This window comes from Gopherus flavomarginatus, chromosome 10 (genome assembly GCF_025201925.1).
Source record: "Gopherus flavomarginatus isolate rGopFla2 chromosome 10, rGopFla2.mat.asm, whole genome shotgun sequence".
Lineage (NCBI taxonomy): Eukaryota > Metazoa > Chordata > Testudines > Testudinidae > Gopherus > Gopherus flavomarginatus.
In genome coordinates this window covers 67,873,811-67,895,024 of record NC_066626.1, presented here as the reverse complement: position 1 = coordinate 67,895,024, position 21,214 = coordinate 67,873,811, and the positions used below count along the sequence as shown (strand labels likewise).

The 21,214-nt window shown below is 41.7% G+C and overlaps 1 protein-coding gene across 2 annotated transcripts in view; it reads left to right on the top strand.

Annotated features, from left to right (window-relative positions):
* Positions 1-20,841, top strand: part of CCDC93 (coiled-coil domain containing 93) — a 104,422-nt gene extending 83,581 nt beyond the window's left edge. For both annotated transcript variants that reach the window (XM_050916021.1, XM_050916020.1), the window contains 4 exons: positions 9,460-9,497; positions 11,428-11,512; positions 16,723-16,836; positions 19,658-20,841. In XM_050916021.1, coding sequence (XP_050771978.1) covers positions 9,460-9,497; positions 11,428-11,512; positions 16,723-16,836; positions 19,658-19,711 — 291 coding nt within the window. In that variant the 3' untranslated portion in view covers positions 19,712-20,841. The remainder of the gene's footprint in view (positions 1-9,459; positions 9,498-11,427; positions 11,513-16,722; positions 16,837-19,657) is intronic.
* The last annotated feature ends 373 nt before the right edge of the window (positions 20,842-21,214 follow it).

Genomic DNA, 21,214 nt, shown 5'->3' with positions numbered 1-21,214 from the left:
GCCTAGGGCAGAGCCGGGGTTGAGCAGTGAGCACCCTGACATATTGAAAAGTTTGCACCTGTAGCTCTAGCCCCAGAGTCGGCACCTATGCAAGGAGCCACATATTGATTTCCAAAGAGCCGCATGCGGCTCTGGAGCCACAGGTTGGCCACCCCTGATATAAACCAAATGTTCCTTTACCCTTTTGGGTCTTGGTTTTCTTAAGGTTCTTTGGGAGGTATTTCTTATTACAAAAAATAAAACAAAAAACCTTGAAGTATTCTGTATATAGAGTGATTTCAAAATAGTCATGAATAACTCATTGCTAGGGGTGGAATTGTGACATCAAAGGTATCTATGCTCATACACTTGATTTTTACGAAATTTGCAAAGCATTACTTTTTAAAATGATGTGACTGTTGAAACCCACTTTCAAATTGTCACATTGTAGATATGAAATGTAACCCTATAGCTCTCTGACATGGTCACAAAATAGTGCTTTTTCACTTGTTAGATATTTTGCAGGATACATTAATGTAAGGTATGGAATAGCATCACCCATCCTTAAGGATGTCCTGTTCGTTAGTATTCACAGAAATAAGCAAAGGTTGACTTTTTAGCTTTTTTCCAAAGTTGGATAGAATATACTATTTTAGTTATTGTATCCGACAGGGAGAAAATGTACACAATGAAAATGAAGTAGAATTGGGTGGGAAGTGGCATTTTTCTCCTGTTCTACACTGGGAGAAAAGTTAGATATTTTGAAGTTTTTGAACAAAAAAATGAGACGCACAGAATCTTTTTCTCAATAGCCTGGTTATTAAGGCATTCATGTGGGAAATTTGAACGGGCATCTCCCACATACCAGGTGATTGCCCTAACCACCAGGCTATTTGCTATTTTAGGGTGGTCTCTTGGTCTGGTTTTGACCAGAAATTCTGTCTTGGACCTGAGAAACCTTTCCCAACAAAAGTTTAGTTGAAACTGGCATATTCTTGCAGAAAGTTGTTGGTTTTGTGTTTTGGTGTTTTTGTTGTTTGTCAGAAAACATCCTGACATAACCTTAGTCCCAGATTTGGACCTTAGCGTCCAAGATATGGGGGTTAGCATGAAAACCTCCAAGCTTAGTTACCAGCTTGGACCTGGTACTTGCTGCCACCACCCAAAAAATTAGAGTGTTTTGGGGCACTCTGGTCCCCCTGAAAAACCTTCCCTGGGGACCCCAAGACCCAAATCCCTTGAGTCTCACAACAAAGGGAAATAATCCTTTTTCCCTTCCCCCCTCCAGGTGCTCCTGGAGAGATACACAGACACAAGCTCTGTGAACCCAAACAGAGTGAATCTCCCTCTCTGTTCCCAATCCTGGAAACAAAAAGTACTTTCCTATTCCCCCCAGAGGGAATGCAAAATCAGGCTAGCGATCCAACACACAAATCTCCCCTTGATTTCTTCCTCCCACCAATTCCCTGGTGAGTACAGACTCAATTTCCCTGAAGTAAAGAAAAACTCCAACAGGTCTTAAAAGAAAGCTTTATATAAAAAGAAAGAAAAATAAGTACAAATGTTCTCTCTGTATTAAGATGATACAACACAGGGTCAATTGCTTAAAAGAATATTGAATAAACAGCCTTATTCCAAAAGAATACAAATCAAAACACTCCAGCACTTATATTCATGCAAATACCAAAGAAAAGAAACCATATAACTTACTAGCTGATCTCTTTGTCCTTACACTTAGAAACAGAAGACTAGAAGGTAGAACTACTTCTCCAAAGCTCAGAGAAAGCAGGCAGACGGAAAACAAAGACAAAAGACTCAGACACTCAATTCCCTCCACCCAAAGTTGAAAAAATCCGGTTTCCTGATTGGTCCTCTGGTCAGGTGCTTCAGGTGAAAGAGACATTAACCCTTAGCTATCTGTTTATGACACGCCCCCCAAATTGCAGACAGTGGGGAAGCTCACTGGCGGCGATTTCCTTCTAGAACTTGAAAATAAACAGATTAATACAACACATGCACCTTTACATATACTACTAAGTATATAACTAACAGACTTCTACATTTTAAGAACACTTTTTAACTACTGAATTTCGGGAAACTCTCACGGGAGAGTGCATCAGCTACTTTGTTAGAAGCTCTTGTGATGTGTTGAATTTCAAAATCAAAATCTTGGAGAGCTAAACTCCAACGAAGAAGTTTCTTGTTGTTCCCCTTGGCAGTATGAAGCCACTTTAGTGCAGCATGGTCAGTTTGTAGTTGGAACCGCCGTCCCCAAACATATGGGCGTAGCTTTTCCAGGGCATATACAATGGCATAGCATTCCTTTTCACTGACTGACCAGTGACTTTCCCTCTCAGACAGTTTCTTGCTGAGAAACACGACAGGATGGAAGTTGTGATCTGTTGCTTCCTGCATGAGCACTGCTCCTATACCATGCTCAGATGCATCCGTGGTTACTAGGAATGGCTTGTCAAAGTCCGGGGCCCTGAGCACAGGGTCCGACATGAGCGTTGCCTTAAGTTGGGTAAAGGCCTTTTGACACTCATCAGTCCACTTAACTGCATTTGGCTGGGTCTTTTTGGTCAGGTCGGTCAGTGGGGCAGCGATTTGGCTGTAGTGTGGTACAAATCGCCTGTAGTATCCGGCCAAGCCTAAGAAGGATTGGACCTGCTTCTTGGACCGTGGGACAGGCCACTTTTGGATAGCATCTACCTTGGCCTGTAGGGGGTTTATGGTTCCTCGACCCACCTGGTGCCCCAGGTAAGTCACTCTGTTTTGGCCTATTTGACACTTTTTGGCCTTAACAGTTAGTCCTGCCTGCCTGATGCGCTCAAAGACCTTTTCCAGGTGTAGTAGGTGTTCGGGCCAGGAGTCTGAAAAAATGGCCACATCATCGAGGTAGGCAACTGCAAATTCTCCCAGTCCAGCTAGTAGACCATCTACCAGCCTCTGGAAGGTGGCGGGTGCATTTCGAAGGCCGAAAGGAAGGACATTGAATTCATACACCCCCGCATGGGTGACGAATGCTGACCTCTCCTTGGCAGGTTCATCTAGCGGTACTTGCCAGTACCCCTTGGTTAAGTCTATTGTAGAGATGAACTGGGCACGTCCCAGCTTTTCCAATAGCTCATCGGTGCGTGGCATTGGATAGTTGTCCGGACGAGTTACCGCATTTAGCTTACGGTAGTCCACGCAAAAGCGTATTTCCCCATCTGGTTTGGGTACCAGAACCACTGGAGATGCCCACGCACTGGTAGATGAGCGGATTATACCCATCTGTAGCATGTTCTGGATCTCCCGTTCTATAGCAGCTTGGGCATGAGGAGACACTCGGTAGGGTGGGGTTCTGATTGGGTGAGCATTACCTGTATCAATGGAGTGGTATGCCCGTTCAGTCCGTCCTGGGGTGGCTGAGAACAATGGGGCGAAGCTAGTGCACAGCTCCTTGATTTGTTGCCGCTGCAGACGTTCCAGGGTGGTTGAGAGGTTCACCTCTTCCACGCCACCGTCTTTTTTCCCGTCGTAGTAGACACCGTCAGGCCACTCAGCATCATCTCCCTGGACTGTAAACTGACAAACCTGTAAGTCTCTGGAATAGAAAGGCTTGAGAGAATTAACATGGTACACTTTAGGCTTTAGTGAGGAATTGGGAAATGCTATGAGGTAGTTTACAGCTCCCAGGCGCTCTTGGACCGTGAATGGCCCTTCCCATGATGCTTCCATCTTATGGGTCTGTTGCGCCTTCAAGACCATAACCTGGTCTCCTACCTTGAAGGAACGTTCTCTGGCATGTCTGTCATACCAGGCCTTTTGCTCTTCTTGAGCATCCTTTAGGTTCTCTCTAGCAAGGGCTAAAGAGTGTCGGAGGGTGCTTTGTAGGTTGCTTACAAAGTCCAGAATGTTAGTTCCTGGAGAAGGCGTAAACCCCTCCCATTGCTGCTTCACCAACTGTAATGGCCCCTTAACCTCGTGACCATACACAAGTTCAAATGGTGAAAACCCTAAACTGGGATGTGGTACAGCCCTGTAGGCAAACAGCAACTGCTGCAACACTAGGTCCCAATTATTGGAGAATTCGTTGATGAATTTTCGTATCATGGCCCCCAAAGTTCCATTGAACCTTTCAACCAGGCCATTGGTTTGATGGTGGTACGGGGTGGCAACCAAGTGATTCACCCCATGAGTTTCCCACAGTTTTTGCATGGTCCCTGCCAGGAAATTAGACCCTGAATCTGTAAGGATGTCAGAGGGCCAACCTACCCTGGCAAAGATGTCTGTTAGGGCCAGGCACACAGTGTTAGCCCTAGTGTTGCCTAGAGCGACTGCTTCTGGCCATCGTGTAGCAAAGTCCACTAAAGTCAGTACGTACTGCTTTCCTCTGGGCGTCTTTTTTGGGAAAGGGCCCAGAATATCCACAGCTACTCGCTGAAATGGGACCTCAATTATGGGGAGTGGCTGGAGAGGGGCCTTGACCTGGTCTTGAGGCTTTCCCACTCTTTGGCATACCTCACAAGACCGGACATACTTGGCAACGTCCTTGCCCATCCCCTCCCAGTGGAAGGACTTCCCCAACCGGTCCTTGGTTCTGTTCACCCCAGCATGGCCACTGGGATGATCATGGGCTAAGCTTAAGAGCTTCCCCCGGTACTTAGTTGGAACCACCAACTGTTTTTGCGGCTGCCATTCTTCCCGGTGTCCACCAGAAAGAATTTCCTTGTATAAAAGTCCTTGGTCTATAACAAACCGGGATCGATTAGAAGAGCTGAGAGGCGGTGGGGTGCTCCGTGCCGCCGCCCAAGCTTTCTGAAGGCTGTCATCCGCTTCCTGCTCAGTCTGGAACTGTTCCCTTGAGTCTGGGGTCACCAGTTCTTCCTCAGACTGTGGACTTGGGCTTGGTCCCTCTGGAAGCGATGTAGGTGATGGGGTTGTTTCCGTTGCTGGTGAACCGCTCTCCGCTGGTGCACCTGAGGGTATTTCAGGCTCTGGCTGAGCCTTTTGGGTATGGCTGTCTGTCGCTTCTGCCAGTTTTGGCTCGCTGGCGCCCTCTGGCGTTGAGTTTGAAGATGTAGTTGCACTTGCTGGTGCTGGTTGCTGTTCCAGTTCCGGGCCTGGGACTGGAGATGCTGTGGCTGTTTCAGTGGTAGGCATGGAATCCGGGTCCACTACCTCCGTCTGGGTCTCTGGTAACACAGACGGGGCCTCTGTGGACGGCTCAGGAACAGGAATGGGTCTGGAAGTTTGCCTGGTTTGGCTACGTGTAACCATTCCCACTCTCTTGGCCCGCCTCACCTGGTTGGCCAAGTCTTCCCCCAGTAGCATGGGGATAGGATAATTGTCATAGACTGCAAAAGTCCACATTCCTGACCAGCCTTTGTACTGGACAGGCAGTTGAGCTGTAGGCAAGTCTACAGCTTGTGACATGAAGGGGTAAATTGTAACTTTGGCCTTTGGGTTGATGAATTTGGGGTCAACGAAGGATTGGTGGATAGCTGACACTTGTGCCCCCGTGTCTCTCCACGCAGTAACCTTCTTTCCGCCCACTCTCAAATTTTCCCTTCGCTCCAAGGGTATTTGAGAGGCATCCGGGCCTGGGGATCTTTGGTGTGATGGTGGTGTAATGAATTGCACTCGCATGGTGTTCTTGGGACACTTGGCCTTGATATGTCCCAGTTCATTACACTTAAAGCATCTTCCATCTGATGGGTCACTGGGCCGAGGTGAGTTACTGGAGACTGGTGAGGTTGAAGGGTAGGGTATCTGTGGCTTTACTTGGGTGGTATGTGGGGTCTTTGGCTGTCCTCGGTTGTAGGGTTTATGGTCTGTGTGCCCCCTGGGGTAATCGTTCCCCTTGACAGTAGCTTTCTTGCTTTCTGCCAGTTCCATCCATTTGGCTCCAATCTCCCCCGCCTCAGCGATATTCTTGGGTTTTCCATCTTGTATGTACCGTGTGATGTCTTCAGGAACACCATCCAAGAACTGTTCCATTTGTATGAGGAGGTTTAGTTCTTCCAAGGTTTGAATGTTGTTTCCTGTTATCCAGGCCTCATAGTTTTTTGCAATGTAGTAGGCGTGTTTGGGAAATGACACCTCGGGTTTCCACTTTTGGGTTCTGAAGCGCCGACGGGCATGATCTGGGGTTATCCCCATCCTGTATCTGGCCTTGGTTAGAAAAAGTTTATAGTCATTCATTTGGTGCTTAGGCATTTCAGCTGCCACCTCTGCTAAAGGTCCACTGAGCTGTGACCTCAATTCTACCATGTACTGGTCTTCGGGGATGTTGTACCCAAGACAGGCTCTTTCAAAATTTTCCAAGAAGGCCTCGGTGTCATCACCTGCCTTGTAGGTGGGAAATTTCCTGTGCTGTGGAGCAATATTTGGCGCCGGGTTGTTAGGGTTGGCTGGCACAGGCAGCCCAGCTTTTGCCATCTCCAGTTCATGTTTTCTCTGTTTTTCCTTCTCTTCATTCTCTTTTTGTTGTTTTTCCATTTCTTTTTGTTGTTTTTCCATTTCTTTTTGGTGTTTTTCCATGTCTCGGCGGTGGGCCGCCTCCTCTTCTTCTTGCTTCCTTCTGTGGGCCAACTCATCTTCTGCTTGTTTCCTTCGGTAGGCCATCTCTTCTTCTTCTAGTTTTCTTTTGTGTGCTGCCTCTTTGGCTGCCTCTTTGGCTGCCTGTTCTCTTTGGTAGGCTGCCTCTTTGATCTGTTCTTCTCTTTCTTTCATCTCCATCTCTTTTTGTTTTATTTCCAGTTGTCGCCTGTGTTCAGCTTCTTTGATTTGTTCTTCGGCCTCAATTTTTGCCTTAGAAGTCATGATTCCTGTTTTCTTGTGTTGGGGTGCCCTCCGGTGTTTATCTTCTGAACTGCAGGTTCTCTGTTGCCTCCTGAAGTCTGCCTAGCAACAGTGCCTTTAGCTAATTTTCCTTTTCTCTCTCTAGCTAATGTTCAATGAAGGGAAACCAGAAAAATCACTTTATTTGCATGCCTATAAGTGCTGGTACTTGCCTCCTAATGGGAGGGCAATTGCATGACAAAAGACCCTTAACATGCAAGCCACAAACTGCGAGAGAGAGCAGAAAAAAAAAATTCTCTCTGGTTCCCTTTTAAAACCAACTGTTTCTCTCTGCTAAAAAGCCCTTAGCAGAGAAAAGAAAAATATAATATTCCTACTGGCTTCTGGATTCTGTCTATATCCCACCGCTGCCACCATGACATAACCTTAGTCCCAGATTTGGACCTTAGCGTCCAAGATATGGGGGTTAGCATGAAAACCTCCAAGCTTAGTTACCAGCTTGGACCTGGTACTTGCTGCCACCACCCAAAAAATTAGAGTGTTTTGGGGCACTCTGGTCCCCCTGAAAAACCTTCCCTGGGGACCCCAAGACCCAAATCCCTTGAGTCTCACAACAAAGGGAAATAATCCTTTTTCCCTTCCCCCCTCCAGGTGCTCCTGGAGAGATACACAGACACAAGCTCTGTGAACCCAAACAGAGTGAATCTCCCTCTCTGTTCCCAATCCTGGAAACAAAAAGTACTTTCCTATTCCCCCCAGAGGGAATGCAAAATCAGGCTAGCGATCCAACACACAAATCTCCCCTTGATTTCTTCCTCCCACCAATTCCCTGGTGAGTACAGACTCAATTTCCCTGAAGTAAAGAAAAACTCCAACAGGTCTTAAAAGAAAGCTTTATATAAAAAGAAAGAAAAATAAGTACAAATGTTCTCTCTGTATTAAGATGATACAACACAGGGTCAATTGCTTAAAAGAATATTGAATAAACAGCCTTATTCCAAAAGAATACAAATCAAAACACTCCAGCACTTATATTCATGCAAATACCAAAGAAAAGAAACCATATAACTTACTAGCTGATCTCTTTGTCCTTACACTTAGAAACAGAAGACTAGAAGGTAGAACTACTTCTCCAAAGCTCAGAGAAAGCAGGCAGACGGAAAACAAAGACAAAAGACTCAGACACTCAATTCCCTCCACCCAAAGTTGAAAAAATCCGGTTTCCTGATTGGTCCTCTGGTCAGGTGCTTCAGGTGAAAGAGACATTAACCCTTAGCTATCTGTTTATGACACATCCGTGGGTCAAAACAAAAATTTTGTCAAAAATTTTCTGACCTCTAGTAGTAATCTTAACCTCTAAGTAGTAAGAAGTGGATTTCTGCATGCTTATAATACTCTTTTGAAATCATTGATTTAACTCTGTTAGGGTTGGGGCTTGATTCTGCCAACTCTAACATGCAGTGTGCTTATCGTATTCCCACTGGGAATACGCACATTAGTAAACACTAAGTATAGTATTTGCAGTATTGGATTCTTGCAGTATAGATTGCACATTTTCAAACATCCGTCGTCAAAAGGCAAAATTGTACCTTGGAAAACCTCACTTCTTCTCCACTGGAGACTAATATGAATGAACTATTCAAAGCTATGATAAAGCATCCCATCAACAATTTCTCTGATTTTTTTCTTTTTCTCTAAATGTGTTGGAGAGAATACTAAGATTCCCAAGCAAGTCTCAATTTTCATTTTGTATAAAAGAGTCGTTCCATATGCTGTTAGGTACAAGCTTGCAAAGAGCCTTTAAATGTGTATTAATAAATCAAGTAATTATGGAGGAAGTTTTCAAAGGCACAAATTACAAGTGCCTAACTCTGATTGAAAGTTAATGTGTCTATAGTGTCATTTGTGCCAACCAGTTGCCTGGTTTGCATGTCCAAGTGAAGTTTTTTCCACAAAGAAATGAATTTTTAACAGATCTTTCGAATTCAGTTTTTTTCATTCAGGCCCTTTGGAAATGTGTGGGTCTGCTCTGAAAACTGCATTGTGGAATCCCATATTTAATAGTTTACCTGTCGAATGTGCCTAGTTTACTACTAAAGATGTTTGTTCCACTTCAAGGCCTGCAAACACGGTTTGGCGTCCATGAGTCAAGCAGAGTCCTTTCATGTATCCCATTATTTTCAGTAATATAAGTTCTGCAGGCCACATGGTGCCCCTTACTACACCTGTTCACCTTAATCGTGTTATACATTCAGCCCTCATTGACATTTGTACAACCCTCAAGTGGTTTGGTTTGCGAAATCTGCCTATATAGCAGAATTTTCACTAGTGTCGTTATATCCATATAGTTAAGCTGTAACATAGGTGTGCGGCATTTATGATGTAAGCTCTGCTTTACATTGGTGTAGCTTCTCCACCAATGCAGATTTTTCTAAATATATCAGGCCCTTCACCCTGCACTAGTTAACAGGAGTGAAAAGCAGTAAAACTGTTTTTGTTGCTAAGGTAAACTGATTGTAACTCTCTCAGTACATGCAGACAGCCTCATGCAATGCTCTGCAAAAACAAGATGGCATTTTTATGCAGTTGACTTTCTTCTGAGCTGAATCACATTTTAAAGTAACTGAAAATCTATGTTGGTGTTGGAGAGAAGGATGCATATTTTCAACTATGTGTTTTTGTCTTCACCAGGTTAACTTGCTGAACTCAATTCATGATAATTTCCAGCAGTAAGTAACTTAAGTCATTAGCTCTTGGTGTCTACTCATACATCTATAGTTGGTTGGAAAAATTGGGGTGGAAATTGTTCAAAAATGCTTGCAAAACTTTGATTCTTATTTAAACTTTCTGAAATGTAATGGCCAGTTCTGAGTAAGATCCAGTACATGTTTTGTAATTTTTGATAGCCACATGCATTAGCTTGGCACAAATGAAGTAATATAATTACTTAAAAACACATGTGGAATGTACATGTTAATACTTTGCTCTTGGTATTGTATTATGTTAAATTATGCTAAAACTGCTCAGATAACACTTTTTTTTCATACTTCTAACTTACCGGCATTTTTAAAAACCTTGTTTAACATATTTGTCAAGTTAAGCTTGTGTTATATGAAAATAACTACAGACGCCACACGTTTCTTAACTATAACTTAAGCATATGTTTGTTATAGCCTAGAGTTGCTATGATAAACCTCTTTTTTAAAAAAAAAAAAAAAAAAAAAAAAAAAAGGGGGGTGATGGTTGGATCACAGAAGTCTAGGAGTGAAATCTTGGCCATTGACTTCAATGTGGCTAGGGTTTTACCCTTGGCCTTTACAGCCTGTTGAGCAATGCTCCAATGTGAATTTTTGCAAATGTACTTCTATCGTTGTCCAGTATAGTGAAAAATGGGAAAGAAACTAGGGTGTTAAATAGTTTTGAACTATTATTTCTGTTATTAAATAGCTTGATATTTTAGTGCATGACATATATTTTGCTCATCATAATGAAATCATGACTTTTTAAATTTTCCTATGAATTTGTGCCCTTTGCTTTTGTTATCCTGATAAAGTCGTGTATCGACTCTGACAATTTTCTTGCCATGACAAGCAACCACCCCAATTATAACAGAAACATTTTTAACTTGTTAATTGTAACAAGCAAACTAAATATATTGATGGTTGTGACAAGTCCTCTGCCCGCCCCTCTTCCTGGGGCCCACTGGTTGCCCCAGTAAAGCTCAGAGAGGCTTCTAGTTATGCAGCACCTGTGGCTTTATTTACACAGCGTTCTCCCACCACCAGTGTTATGCTACATACAGAGCTTGCAGGCCTGATAATCTCTTCTCCTAACCAGAGTCTGCCCTCAGTCTGGAGACTGACCTTCCCCTGACCATTTCCCCCTTCTTCTGGCTGTCAGCCAGCCTTTATAGCCTTTGAATCCTTAGGTCGGCAGGTGCAGCCAATTCTAAAGGCCAGGCACCAGGCTTCTCCCCAGCCCCAATCTATTTCCCCTGATTGGGGCTGGCTGAGCAGGGGCTAATTAGGTGCCTTTGCACCAGCACCCTGCTACAATGGTTCACTTGAGCAGTTTATACTTAGATAACCACTTTATCTTTAAAATTACCACAGTTTTATAGTTAGGCATGGAATAGTATAGCAGTGTTTGTACTTTACACCAAAATAATTATTGAATCAAAAATGTAAATTATAACCATTAAAACAAAACTCTGCTTAAAGTTCTTATTGACATGCCAGTCCTCTAATCCATTCCTGCTTTTCACATAAGCTGCTCTTTTTAAACGCTTATTTTGAAACCATGCTTTTGGTCCATCAATAGCTCTTATCACTGCACAAAACACTAGCAAAGGGAACAATCCTGCACAAGGCAGGGAGATGAATTGGGTGATCTAATAGAGTTGGTGATATATCCCAGTGGACTTGTGACAGTTTACACCAGCTGATCATCTGTCCCTCTGTCTTTTATCTTGGATTGTCTGAATCTGCTTTTTATCTCTTTACACTCTGCAGAAAGAAAAGCTGTAGTTTTAAGCCCAAATAGTCATACTGCGTAGGTCTATTTTGAAAGTTCTACATTCAGGATAGATAAAAATTGTAGAGGAAATCCTTTTTTGGTCCAACTCCCTCGCCGCTCAATCAGTATCCATTTTTCTTCCAGAGCAATGGCCTCTTCTGGTGCTCGTGAGCAGTTTCTGCGGCAGATGGAACAGATTGTAGAAGGAATTAAACAGAATCGAATGAAGGTTAGACTGTTCCTTCTTGTTTTCTTTGGCAGAAGCTTGGAATTATTTCAGACAAGTCTGGATGGTTAAAAATAAATTGGTGTGATGAGATGTAAACTAATTAAACACCTGACAAGTCTCATCATTTCTATTTTGTACTATTCCCTAATAAGAGCCTGTAACTAAAATTTTAGTGAATAGACCAGAACTGTCTTTATACCAGCACGTCTCTCACTCCAGACAGGTTGCAGCATTTGAGTTAGATTCTGGTATTACAATATAGATCAGTCATCGGGACTCATAGCCTGATTCAGCACCACTGAAGTGGGGAGTTCGGCGTTTGGTGTCCATGAGAGTGGGGTCTGGTGCTCAGTGGAGTGCTCTCATGCACATTTCTCCAGTCCCTTTAAGGTTGTTCTTCAGTGGCAGCAGTATCAAAGCTGAAACTGAAGAGATCATAGGCAGTCTTGTGCACTGGAGGATGGTCCTGAGTACCTTTTGAAGTTGCGTGTTCCTTTGTAAATGTAATGTAAATATTGCAATTTGGATGTCTGTTTTTTATTTTACTTTCTTTGCTTTATTCCTTTCACCTAAAAAAGTATTATTGATTTTCCCCGAATAATGTTTTAACACTTGTGAGTCTTAGCTTAGCTAATGACCATGTCAACCAGTCCTAGTGGATGAACCCACTGAGATTCCCTATTCTTAAGAACTAAGAATCATGTGTGACATTAGGATTTCTTTAATTATATTCTTTCTTTCATTTGAAATCTCAAGCATGACAGAGTATCAGGGAAGACACTAGACCAGAAGTCACACATTGAGAGTTACCGACTCTCCATGCTGTTTCTTTATTATTCGGATAAATAGCCACACAAGGACTTCCAGAAATTAATATGATGAAACCTATGTATAGAGAACATGGATACAGTGGAATTCAGTTTAGCATGAAGTTCTTCTGTAAAAATGGAGAATGTATTATTAGCCACTCTCCTGGAGAAGAGAGATGTTTCAGTACTTGAAAATTTGCAGTGAATTGTCTCTAATTGTTTGGGCAGTGGTTTTTGAATAGAATGGACAAATTCTGCCTGACATAAAGGGTAATGAAGTTGATTATTTGCTTTGGTCAATTTTTTCATTAGCAAGCCCATTGAGATTCTTTGATCTTGAGGCACTTATTAAGATTATGGAAATATTTCAGAGCAGCTTATTTTTTACTCATGAAGATAGCTGTAATTATGCCTGTTTGTTCTGGAAGGCTGACAACCTCTTTAATGACACTTAATTGCTGCAGCAACAACCCCAGCAAACTCTAAAAATGTCAACAGTTGTTCAGAGTTGTTCTTCCTCCTCCCCCTCTGCTACTCCACAATTTGTTTAATTGGTGACAGCTGAGAAAATCAAAGGGATTTTGTGGGGGAGTGAGGGAAGAGGAGCCTTACTGATATCTCTTGTACTCCTTCCTTCATCTATTATGAATTGACCCCTTGCCTCTAAGACCAGGCAAGCTCTCACTGCTCTCCTGTTTGATTCCACTTAAGAAAACAAAAGTTCAACCATTTACTTATCCAGAAAAAAAGATGACTATCATTGGTTGTTGACAATACAGCATCTGCAACTGCTATGTGAGAGAAGGCTGTGAGGTCTCAGTCCTGCTGCACTGAAGACAGAGGTTGGGTTGCCATTGAAGCCATTGAAAATTGGGAAACTGCCTGTTTCTGCTTTTGCATCTTAAGTCTTTCATTGTGGCTCGTAGTATCACTGTTGTGGGAGGAACTGGCATGGCTGGGATCTTTAAGATGGTTGTGAACTAAATTTTCTTTTCTGCCCCAGTGTGTAGATTCCTAGAGAGCATAGCGTGGGTCTGGAATCCTTTAGAGTGTGAAGTGATGCATCAGTCTTAAGAGTCCTGGTATTGAATAGCAGGGACTGCTGTCTTCGCAATCATAAGATCCCTAGAAAAGCAAAATTCCTGTGGTACCATCATTGTGATCGGTACCATCAGAGGTTGTCAGTGGTGTTTTGTCAGTACCGACCATCTTTTATGGGACATGTGGTCTGAAGTTGCTTTGAGGCGGTCGGTGCTGAGGACTTCTCCGTCAGTACCAGTACCACTGCTCTCATCTTTGGCAGCAGTGCTGCTGCTGCTTCAGATTCTGTGCCCTTCAGGTCTTTAGGCCCTGAGGTGGAACTTGTTGTCTTAATACAGTATTTTGGAGCTGCTGGTGCCGAGGTGACCAGTTGCGCCAGGGATCTCCTCTGGCTCGTCAAGAGGTCAGTTTGAGGGCTTGCAGCTCTCTTTTTGGAGGCTTTGTGAGGGGAGTCGGCTCACCGCTCTCCATCCCTGGAGCCTTCAATTTGTAGGGAGGATCTCCACCAGGGAGAGGATTCAGGACCAGAGTCGGATGCTGGTTTAAAAGCACCCTCTATGAGGAGGAGTTTCACCTTTAACTCCTGGTTCATTCAGGATCTAACCTTCAATTGCTGGCAGAAGGTGCACTTCTGCGGGATGTGAGCCGCTCTGAGGCACCAGATGCAGTGAGAGTGTCTGTTTGTAACTGGATTCATGTAGGGCTAGCAATCTAGAAACCATTTTTGCTGGGTGGTACTTATTCTGCATATTTTAAAAAGCATGAAAGAATTAGCAGCAACAGGTGCATCTCATCCATCCTCTGCAAAGGGGATTATATCTTTAGAACAGTGTTTTTTGCTTTAGGATGTTAGTGTGCACTCAAGAGCAGCATTGGGTCTTTGGCTCATGACTCCATTACAGATTGTCATGCTGAATGGCCTCCTCTAGTATAAAATAACTGTGTAGGTGTTCCGAGAATTATCAAGCCTGTAGGTCTATAACTAACAAACATCTCTTTGAACAAGAATTAATTCAGACTAAAGCGGTTCAGAGATAGCAAAACACTGGTATAAAATACTCATATTCTTCGCCTCTTGGTTTTTATATTGATCCCTCACCTAGTAGAAGCTTCTTACCTTACTCCTTTGAACAGGCAGATTAGCTGCATGTGGAAGGGTGTTCACACACTCTGTCTCTTCATATGGAAGGGTGTGTTCTCTCTCTCTCTCTCTCTCTCTCTCTCCCCCCCCCCCCCCAGTTTCAGCAGATTTTCCTGCCCCTGAACTTTTTCACCACTTCATCCACAGTTAGTCTTTCCCAAGAGACTGAACTTAGACTTTCCCCACCTTTACCTTGAAATAAAAGGTTCTTAACTTAAATGTGTTGGGCATGATTCTTGCTGACACCAAAGCCACTTTAGTGTCAGATACAGGTGCAAAAATGGGTATAAATACAATCTTATTCCTATTTTAAGGAGTCTTTACATTGCCAAGTGCAGTTTTAAAGGGGCCTTAATGTAAATGAAAATCTCACCTATTTCTTTGTTGATCACCAAAAATATGCGTGCTATACAGACCATGCATTAGTACATATTTGTTAATGAGTATTTGTATGTAATGCCTTAGGGTTATCATCATGAGACCCTACAGGTACAGTCCCTCCCTGAAGGGTCAAGTTTAGATTTGACATGACCAGCCACAAGGAGAGGTATTAGGCAAAGGTGGGATGATGGAGGTTTAACTATGTCCATATTGTATTCGTTTCTCATTGTTTTCATTAATAAATGAAATGAAATAAATACAATTTTAAAATAATTTTACATTAAGTGTTTAAGGTTTGATGAGGGGAGTGCAAGTCCTTGCTGGCAAGATTGAGGAAGGTTATAAGGGATTTGAGCAGGAGAGGGATAGACATAGTCAGTGGAGCAGGGTTTTTCACTTGACTGAATATTCTTTGCCCTTCTCTTTGCTAAGAGATGTACTTCAGAAGACAAGCAGCAGACTGCTCCATTGTGCTAAAGGCAGGAGGAGTGTTTTTTGTTTTCCTCAGTAGCACTCCCAACAGAGCCTGTCTGCTCTTGTTTATGTACACCAAGTGCCAAGCCACTAGCACTGATCCTCTTCACTCTGCCTTAGGTGCTGGAAACTCAGAGTGCAGCTTTTCAATACGAACTACCCGTGTGTGTGTTAGCGTCTCTCCTCAGGGAGCATCCTGGTTCTTTGTTTGGAATAACAGTAGCAGAAATTGCAGGTGCTTCCCAAACAGCTCACATTAACGTTTTATAGCAATAGAAAGTGCCTCTGTGATGACTTTCTCTCTAAATGGGGATTCTCCATTTATAGGCCCAGTTCTCCACTGCCTGGAATCTTGTGTGATCCCTTACCTCTGTGCAAACTGCTACCAAATCAGAATGACAGCACTGCACACCCTCTCTGAACAGGAGTATATGACAACATAAGGCAGTGGAGAATCAGCCCCAGTGTCTCCCACAGGAACAGACAAGATAGAAATAATATATACAGGGTATATCTGGAACATGAAGAATGTTATATTTTTAAGTGCGGGTTCATCTTTTACTTACAGCACGCCATCTGGAGTCATTGGCTGGAGACAAAAAGCATCAAGTAATAAAATACTTGCATTAAAAATGTCAGCGTACTTTTTGTTCCTGACCCTTAAATTGAGAGTAATCTGGCAAATTTAGTAGAAAAATTCAACTGTGATTTTTCCAAATTTAATAGAGGATGGAGACAGCCACCTTGGATGCCGAATCAAGCCTTCGCTACTGCATCAATGACTTTTCTTGTAAAAGCAGCAAAGAATCCCGTGGCACCTTATAGACTAACAGACGTATTGGAGCCTGAGCTTTCGTGGCCCACGAAAGCTCAGGCTCCAATACGTCTGTTAGTCTATAAGGTGCCACGGGATTCTTTGCTGCTTTTACAAGAAAAGTCATTGATGCAGTAGCGAAGGTTTGATTTGGCATCCAAGGTGGCTGTCTCCATCCTCTAACAGACCCAAACTAACACGGCTACCCCTCTGATTTTTGTTGTAAAAATATTTTGGGTGTTCTTATCACCTGTAATTTTAATTTCAATAAAATTTTGCGCCATATTTGAATGCTAGTCGGTAAAAAAGGTCCTGATCTCACAAAGACACACATGCATGCTCAACATGTCCACTGTAAGTAATTCCATTGACTTAGAGTAAGTCTTTGCAAGATCTAGGCCTAAATATTTGTTGCATTGAAGGAATCAGCGGAGTCCATTATGTGTCTTTTGTGAAACATCTTTCTCTAATGTCTACGTGGAAATGTATTTGATGTTTCTGGTCCTTGTACAGTACATGGTCTTTCATTCTTTGTGCACATTAAAAACAGATAGAAAAGAAGAAACAAGAAAACAAAATGCGAAGAGACCAGTTAAATGATGAATACCTGGAACTGCTAGAGAAACAGAGGCTTTACTTTAAAACGGTGAAAGAATTTAAAGAGGTAAGAGCATTTTTTGTTTGTATTGGGTAGAGAGAATTTGAGCCAGTAAAACAACTAGTGGGTTTAAGAATAATCTTAAAAGCCATCCTGCTCAAAGACGGTCACTTTGAGATGGATCACAAATATTCCAGTTGTTAACAGACAAATGTCTAGATGTGTTGGCTTGCCAAGAAGTACTTTCACGTCAATAACTTTCACAAGCCTCCTTTGGGTTTTCTATCTCTTGAGTCAAATCAAAGGAGAGGTTAAGCTCTCAGGAAACCCCCAGTCATCTTTCCAATTCACTTCATATTATTGTAGAGAACTGGTCTTTATTACTGGAACTCCTGCAGTAGAGGTGGACCTAAAGATCTTTCATTGGCCTATAAATTGTGATTTTTTTAAAGTTTTATTATTTAGCTCATTAAAATCTCATTGAGAAGAACCCTGGTACAGGGATGCAAATTGGTTTCCAATTTTAATTAGTTTATTAGAACAGGCCTGATTTGCTTGTAAGTTAAAGGCAACCTTCCTGGGTAGTTGGAGGTAGTGAGATTTTCAAAAGCACTCGTTGGCCTAATCTGCTCCCCTTGAAGTCAATGGTGTCTTTGCCATTGACTTCAATGGGAGCAGAATTAGGACAACTCACTTTTTTTTGAAAATCCCATGAAGAAGAGTTAAGTTTTAATGGTCTCCTTTTTTTTTTTAGACGTGCATGTCCATAGTGGCTCAGTTAAAGGTTTTGGTTTTTAACATACCGTAACAATACCTGTTAAAATAATGATGATTGCTTCACTATTTATCTTGTCTTTCTCCATAGAAAAAGATACTTTTTATCCATCTATTATTGTATCATTCTATGTGTAGATTGTTCTCTCATTGTTCTATGCGTTGATTGTAAATTTTTTGGGTGCTTATCCTGGATGATATGCTGGAAAGACTTGTCAGATACACGGGAATGGATGCTGGGCGGTATGGCAAGTTTGAGGAAGTAGATTAGTGAGTCTTCCATGTAGCGCGGACAGTGGACTAAGGTATCGGTTTGCTCCAGCACTTAACCCTTTTGTAAAATGGGTATACTATTTAGCTAGTCCACTGAGCTGTTGTACTTTGAGATCCTTGCATGGAAGCTACTGTAACCAGTGAATGTAATTTTCTCTATAACGGAATTAACGTAGAAATTGTAATGTATGAAAACTGAAGGTGAGGCAATTCAGCATGTAAATTTGCTTTCTCTTGCATGTCATAATTTATGATTTCTCAGTTTACATAACGTTTTGGCAGTGGGACATGCCATGATCATCTGTACCAGATATGTTCAGTGTTTCATAGTTGACAAAGATAGGGCATCCTGACCTTCTAAATGTTCTTGGACTTGGGGATTTCTTTCATACTTGATTATCTATAATACAGAGGATGGGTTGGAGTGTATTTCAAATACTAAGCAATTCTTTAACAGTTCAGGTAACTGTACAAAGCATTTTAATTATGGGCTGTTTATCAAAGCTTTTGAATAGATTGCAGTTGTCTAATGGAATCTTTTTTGGAAACCCATGAAAGGGACTATAATTAGTGCAGCATGGAGGTGATGAAGATGTACGCAAGGAGCTGTCTTTGTATGAAGGGCACAAGTTTGGTCTGTGTTTCCTGGTGGCAGTTGTTAAATTAATAGAATAGGAATATTGTTAACATATAGCCTTTTGTGGCATGAGAATCTGTCTTTTGAAGAAGAGGGGAAGAGTAGTAGGTTTTTGTAGAGGTTCTTAAATTGTGCGATACTGTCTGCACTGTGTATATTTTTTCATTAGTAAAATAATAGAGGAAATGCACAGTCTTGTCATCTAAACACTGCAAAAGTACAGTTAATATTTCATTAATTTAGCTTTCCCAGTGCTTCTGTTAATTATTGTCTCTGAGAGCGAATGCCAAAATAGCACTGCTGTGCAAAAGATCTTTGGAGTTTGCATGTTAGAAAAGGCTGCTTTCTCTAATCTATTGTAGTTTGCTGGGTTATTTCCCCTGCCTTGTATCATATATCTCTGGGAGACTGACAGGCTGCTTAGCCACTTTATGACTATGGTAGGAGTTCCCATCCTCTCTAGCAAGTAAGCTTCCATGGAGAGTGAAAAAATCCCTCCTTACCAGTTGTCTTCTGAGGGAATTTCCACACCATGGCATGTCTCTTGTTTTATCTCTTGGAAGATGATAGTAACCTTATTGGGAACAGAAAACAAGTTCCTAATTCTTGACCTTGCTGTAGTGGTTCTCTGAAAATAGACTGTGCAAAATGGCATTGCAGGATTCCAGATCAGGTATCAATGACCTTCATTTCAAATTAGTTCAGTTTATAAGGAAAAAAGATGAATTTCATAACTACCAGCAACATAAACTCAATTTGGGACTGACCATAAAGCTAGATTCTTTCTGCCTTGTGCATCAGCGCCTGTAATAATGGTCCTGCCATTGGAACCAAGTTAACAATTCCGTTGATTTCATGAGTCAAAAAAACTCCAGCTCACTCTGCGTTGCCGGCAGGCACGAAAACTAGTAAAAACATTTTTGTCACTAACGTAAAAAGGCTTAAATCACTAGTTAGATGTCACTGTCACTTAGACATGTCATAACCATACATTGGGCTCCATCCTGACCCATGTTATCACCTTTTTGTGTCACTAAAGGAGCACGAAAGAGCCATAAAGTTGCCCCAAAGAGACAAATGGAAATTCCTTTTACATTCCTCCTTGTCAGCTCTCACAGCAGAAGGCTTTGTCTTGATGATGTGAATATAGGTACCATAACTATTATAGTTAACATTTAAAAATCTATTTACTTTTATCAACAGGAGTGCCGTAAGAATGAAATGCTGCTATCCAAGCTGAAAGCCAGTTCTTCCTGAGGAACTCCTCTAGCCAGTGAATTTTATAATTGATTGTTCGGTCCATAAATTGAATACTTTCTGTGGTAACATTGATAACTGCAATGCCTAGATACATGTATATTGCTATGTCTTTATTTTTCAATCTGTATTCCGTTCTGCATTACGTTGTCCAGTGGCTGTTTATTCCTGATCACCTCCATTACACAGTAAAGAGTAATGCAGTACAGTAAATTAGGAATGTTGTCTAATTTTTATTTATTTGTTTTTCACAATGAGGAAGATAGGATTATTTTGTACTTTGGATTTAATACTGCACTAGTTCTAACTTCAGGACAATATATATATGTATTGTAATTTTGTAACATACTTGAAAAAATAAATCCAGACACCATGAAGAGAGTGTAGTAAATAAGCAGTGATTTGATAAATTTAGCCAAAAGTGAAACAGAGAATTTGTTTTCACCTTTTTTCACCTGCTAAGAAGACAGATTTTACTTCAGTTTTACATTTTAGCCACAGATAAGATTTCAGACAATAAGAAATGTGAATCCTGGTGGTTAAGACTCAAGCAAATGGAATCTTAACTTGCATAATTCTCTAGTGTAAGATTATAGACTTCTATATTTTTATTACAGCAAGTGTAGCTGTTGTATACCACTTTCTTTGAAACTTCAGTATTTATGTAGAGGGGGATTGCTATTAACTAACTAGTTCCAGACAAATTAGATTTTAATCACGGATCTTCAGGTATCACTGGTTGGGTTGAAAAATCCATCTGTCAACACACGTTCTCTGTCAGCTGCAATTTGGAAAGATTAAGCCCCAGATCTTCTGCTGGTGTAAACTGGTGTAGCTCCTTTGCAGTCAGTGAAGCTCTAATGTACATCAGAAGGATTTGGCCCTGAAAACTTCAAAAACTTGTTGAACCCCCTTGTGAATTTTTATAGAACATCTGTATACAGTATTTTATAGTTCGGACAACTTGTACACAACAGCAAGTTGTTTGGATTAGACTTGCTAATGTACAACATGTCCTCTTTGCTAAAAAACCCAGGTTCTTCATTGTGTTCAGTAACATGGGCAACAGTGCTATTAAATTACTGTCTATGGCAGGTGAATGTGAAATAAAAATGTTTGGAACCCAGTGATCTGCAGCTGTTATATTTATGAGTCTCTTCTTTAGAAGCCTTAATAGATTTTCAATTAAGAATGCATAATGGCATTCACTGACTTGTATAAATGTTTATCCTTAATATCTCGCATACTGATGGGTATATATTATTCCAGTGTGCCTCTTCTGCACATTAACCACCTGAGCTGCCACCTTTGTGTTGTGAGTTTTTTTTCCTCTCTATGGAATTCGTAAAAACAATAAAACTCCGCAGTATGTGTAAGAAAGGCCTATATCAGGGTAGATTACCTTTCATGATCATCAGTGTGGGATGCAGAATTGTGCATCTGTGTCACTGGAAGGAATATTTATAAAGGCATCACCATAGAAGGCCTGATCCAACTCCCAAT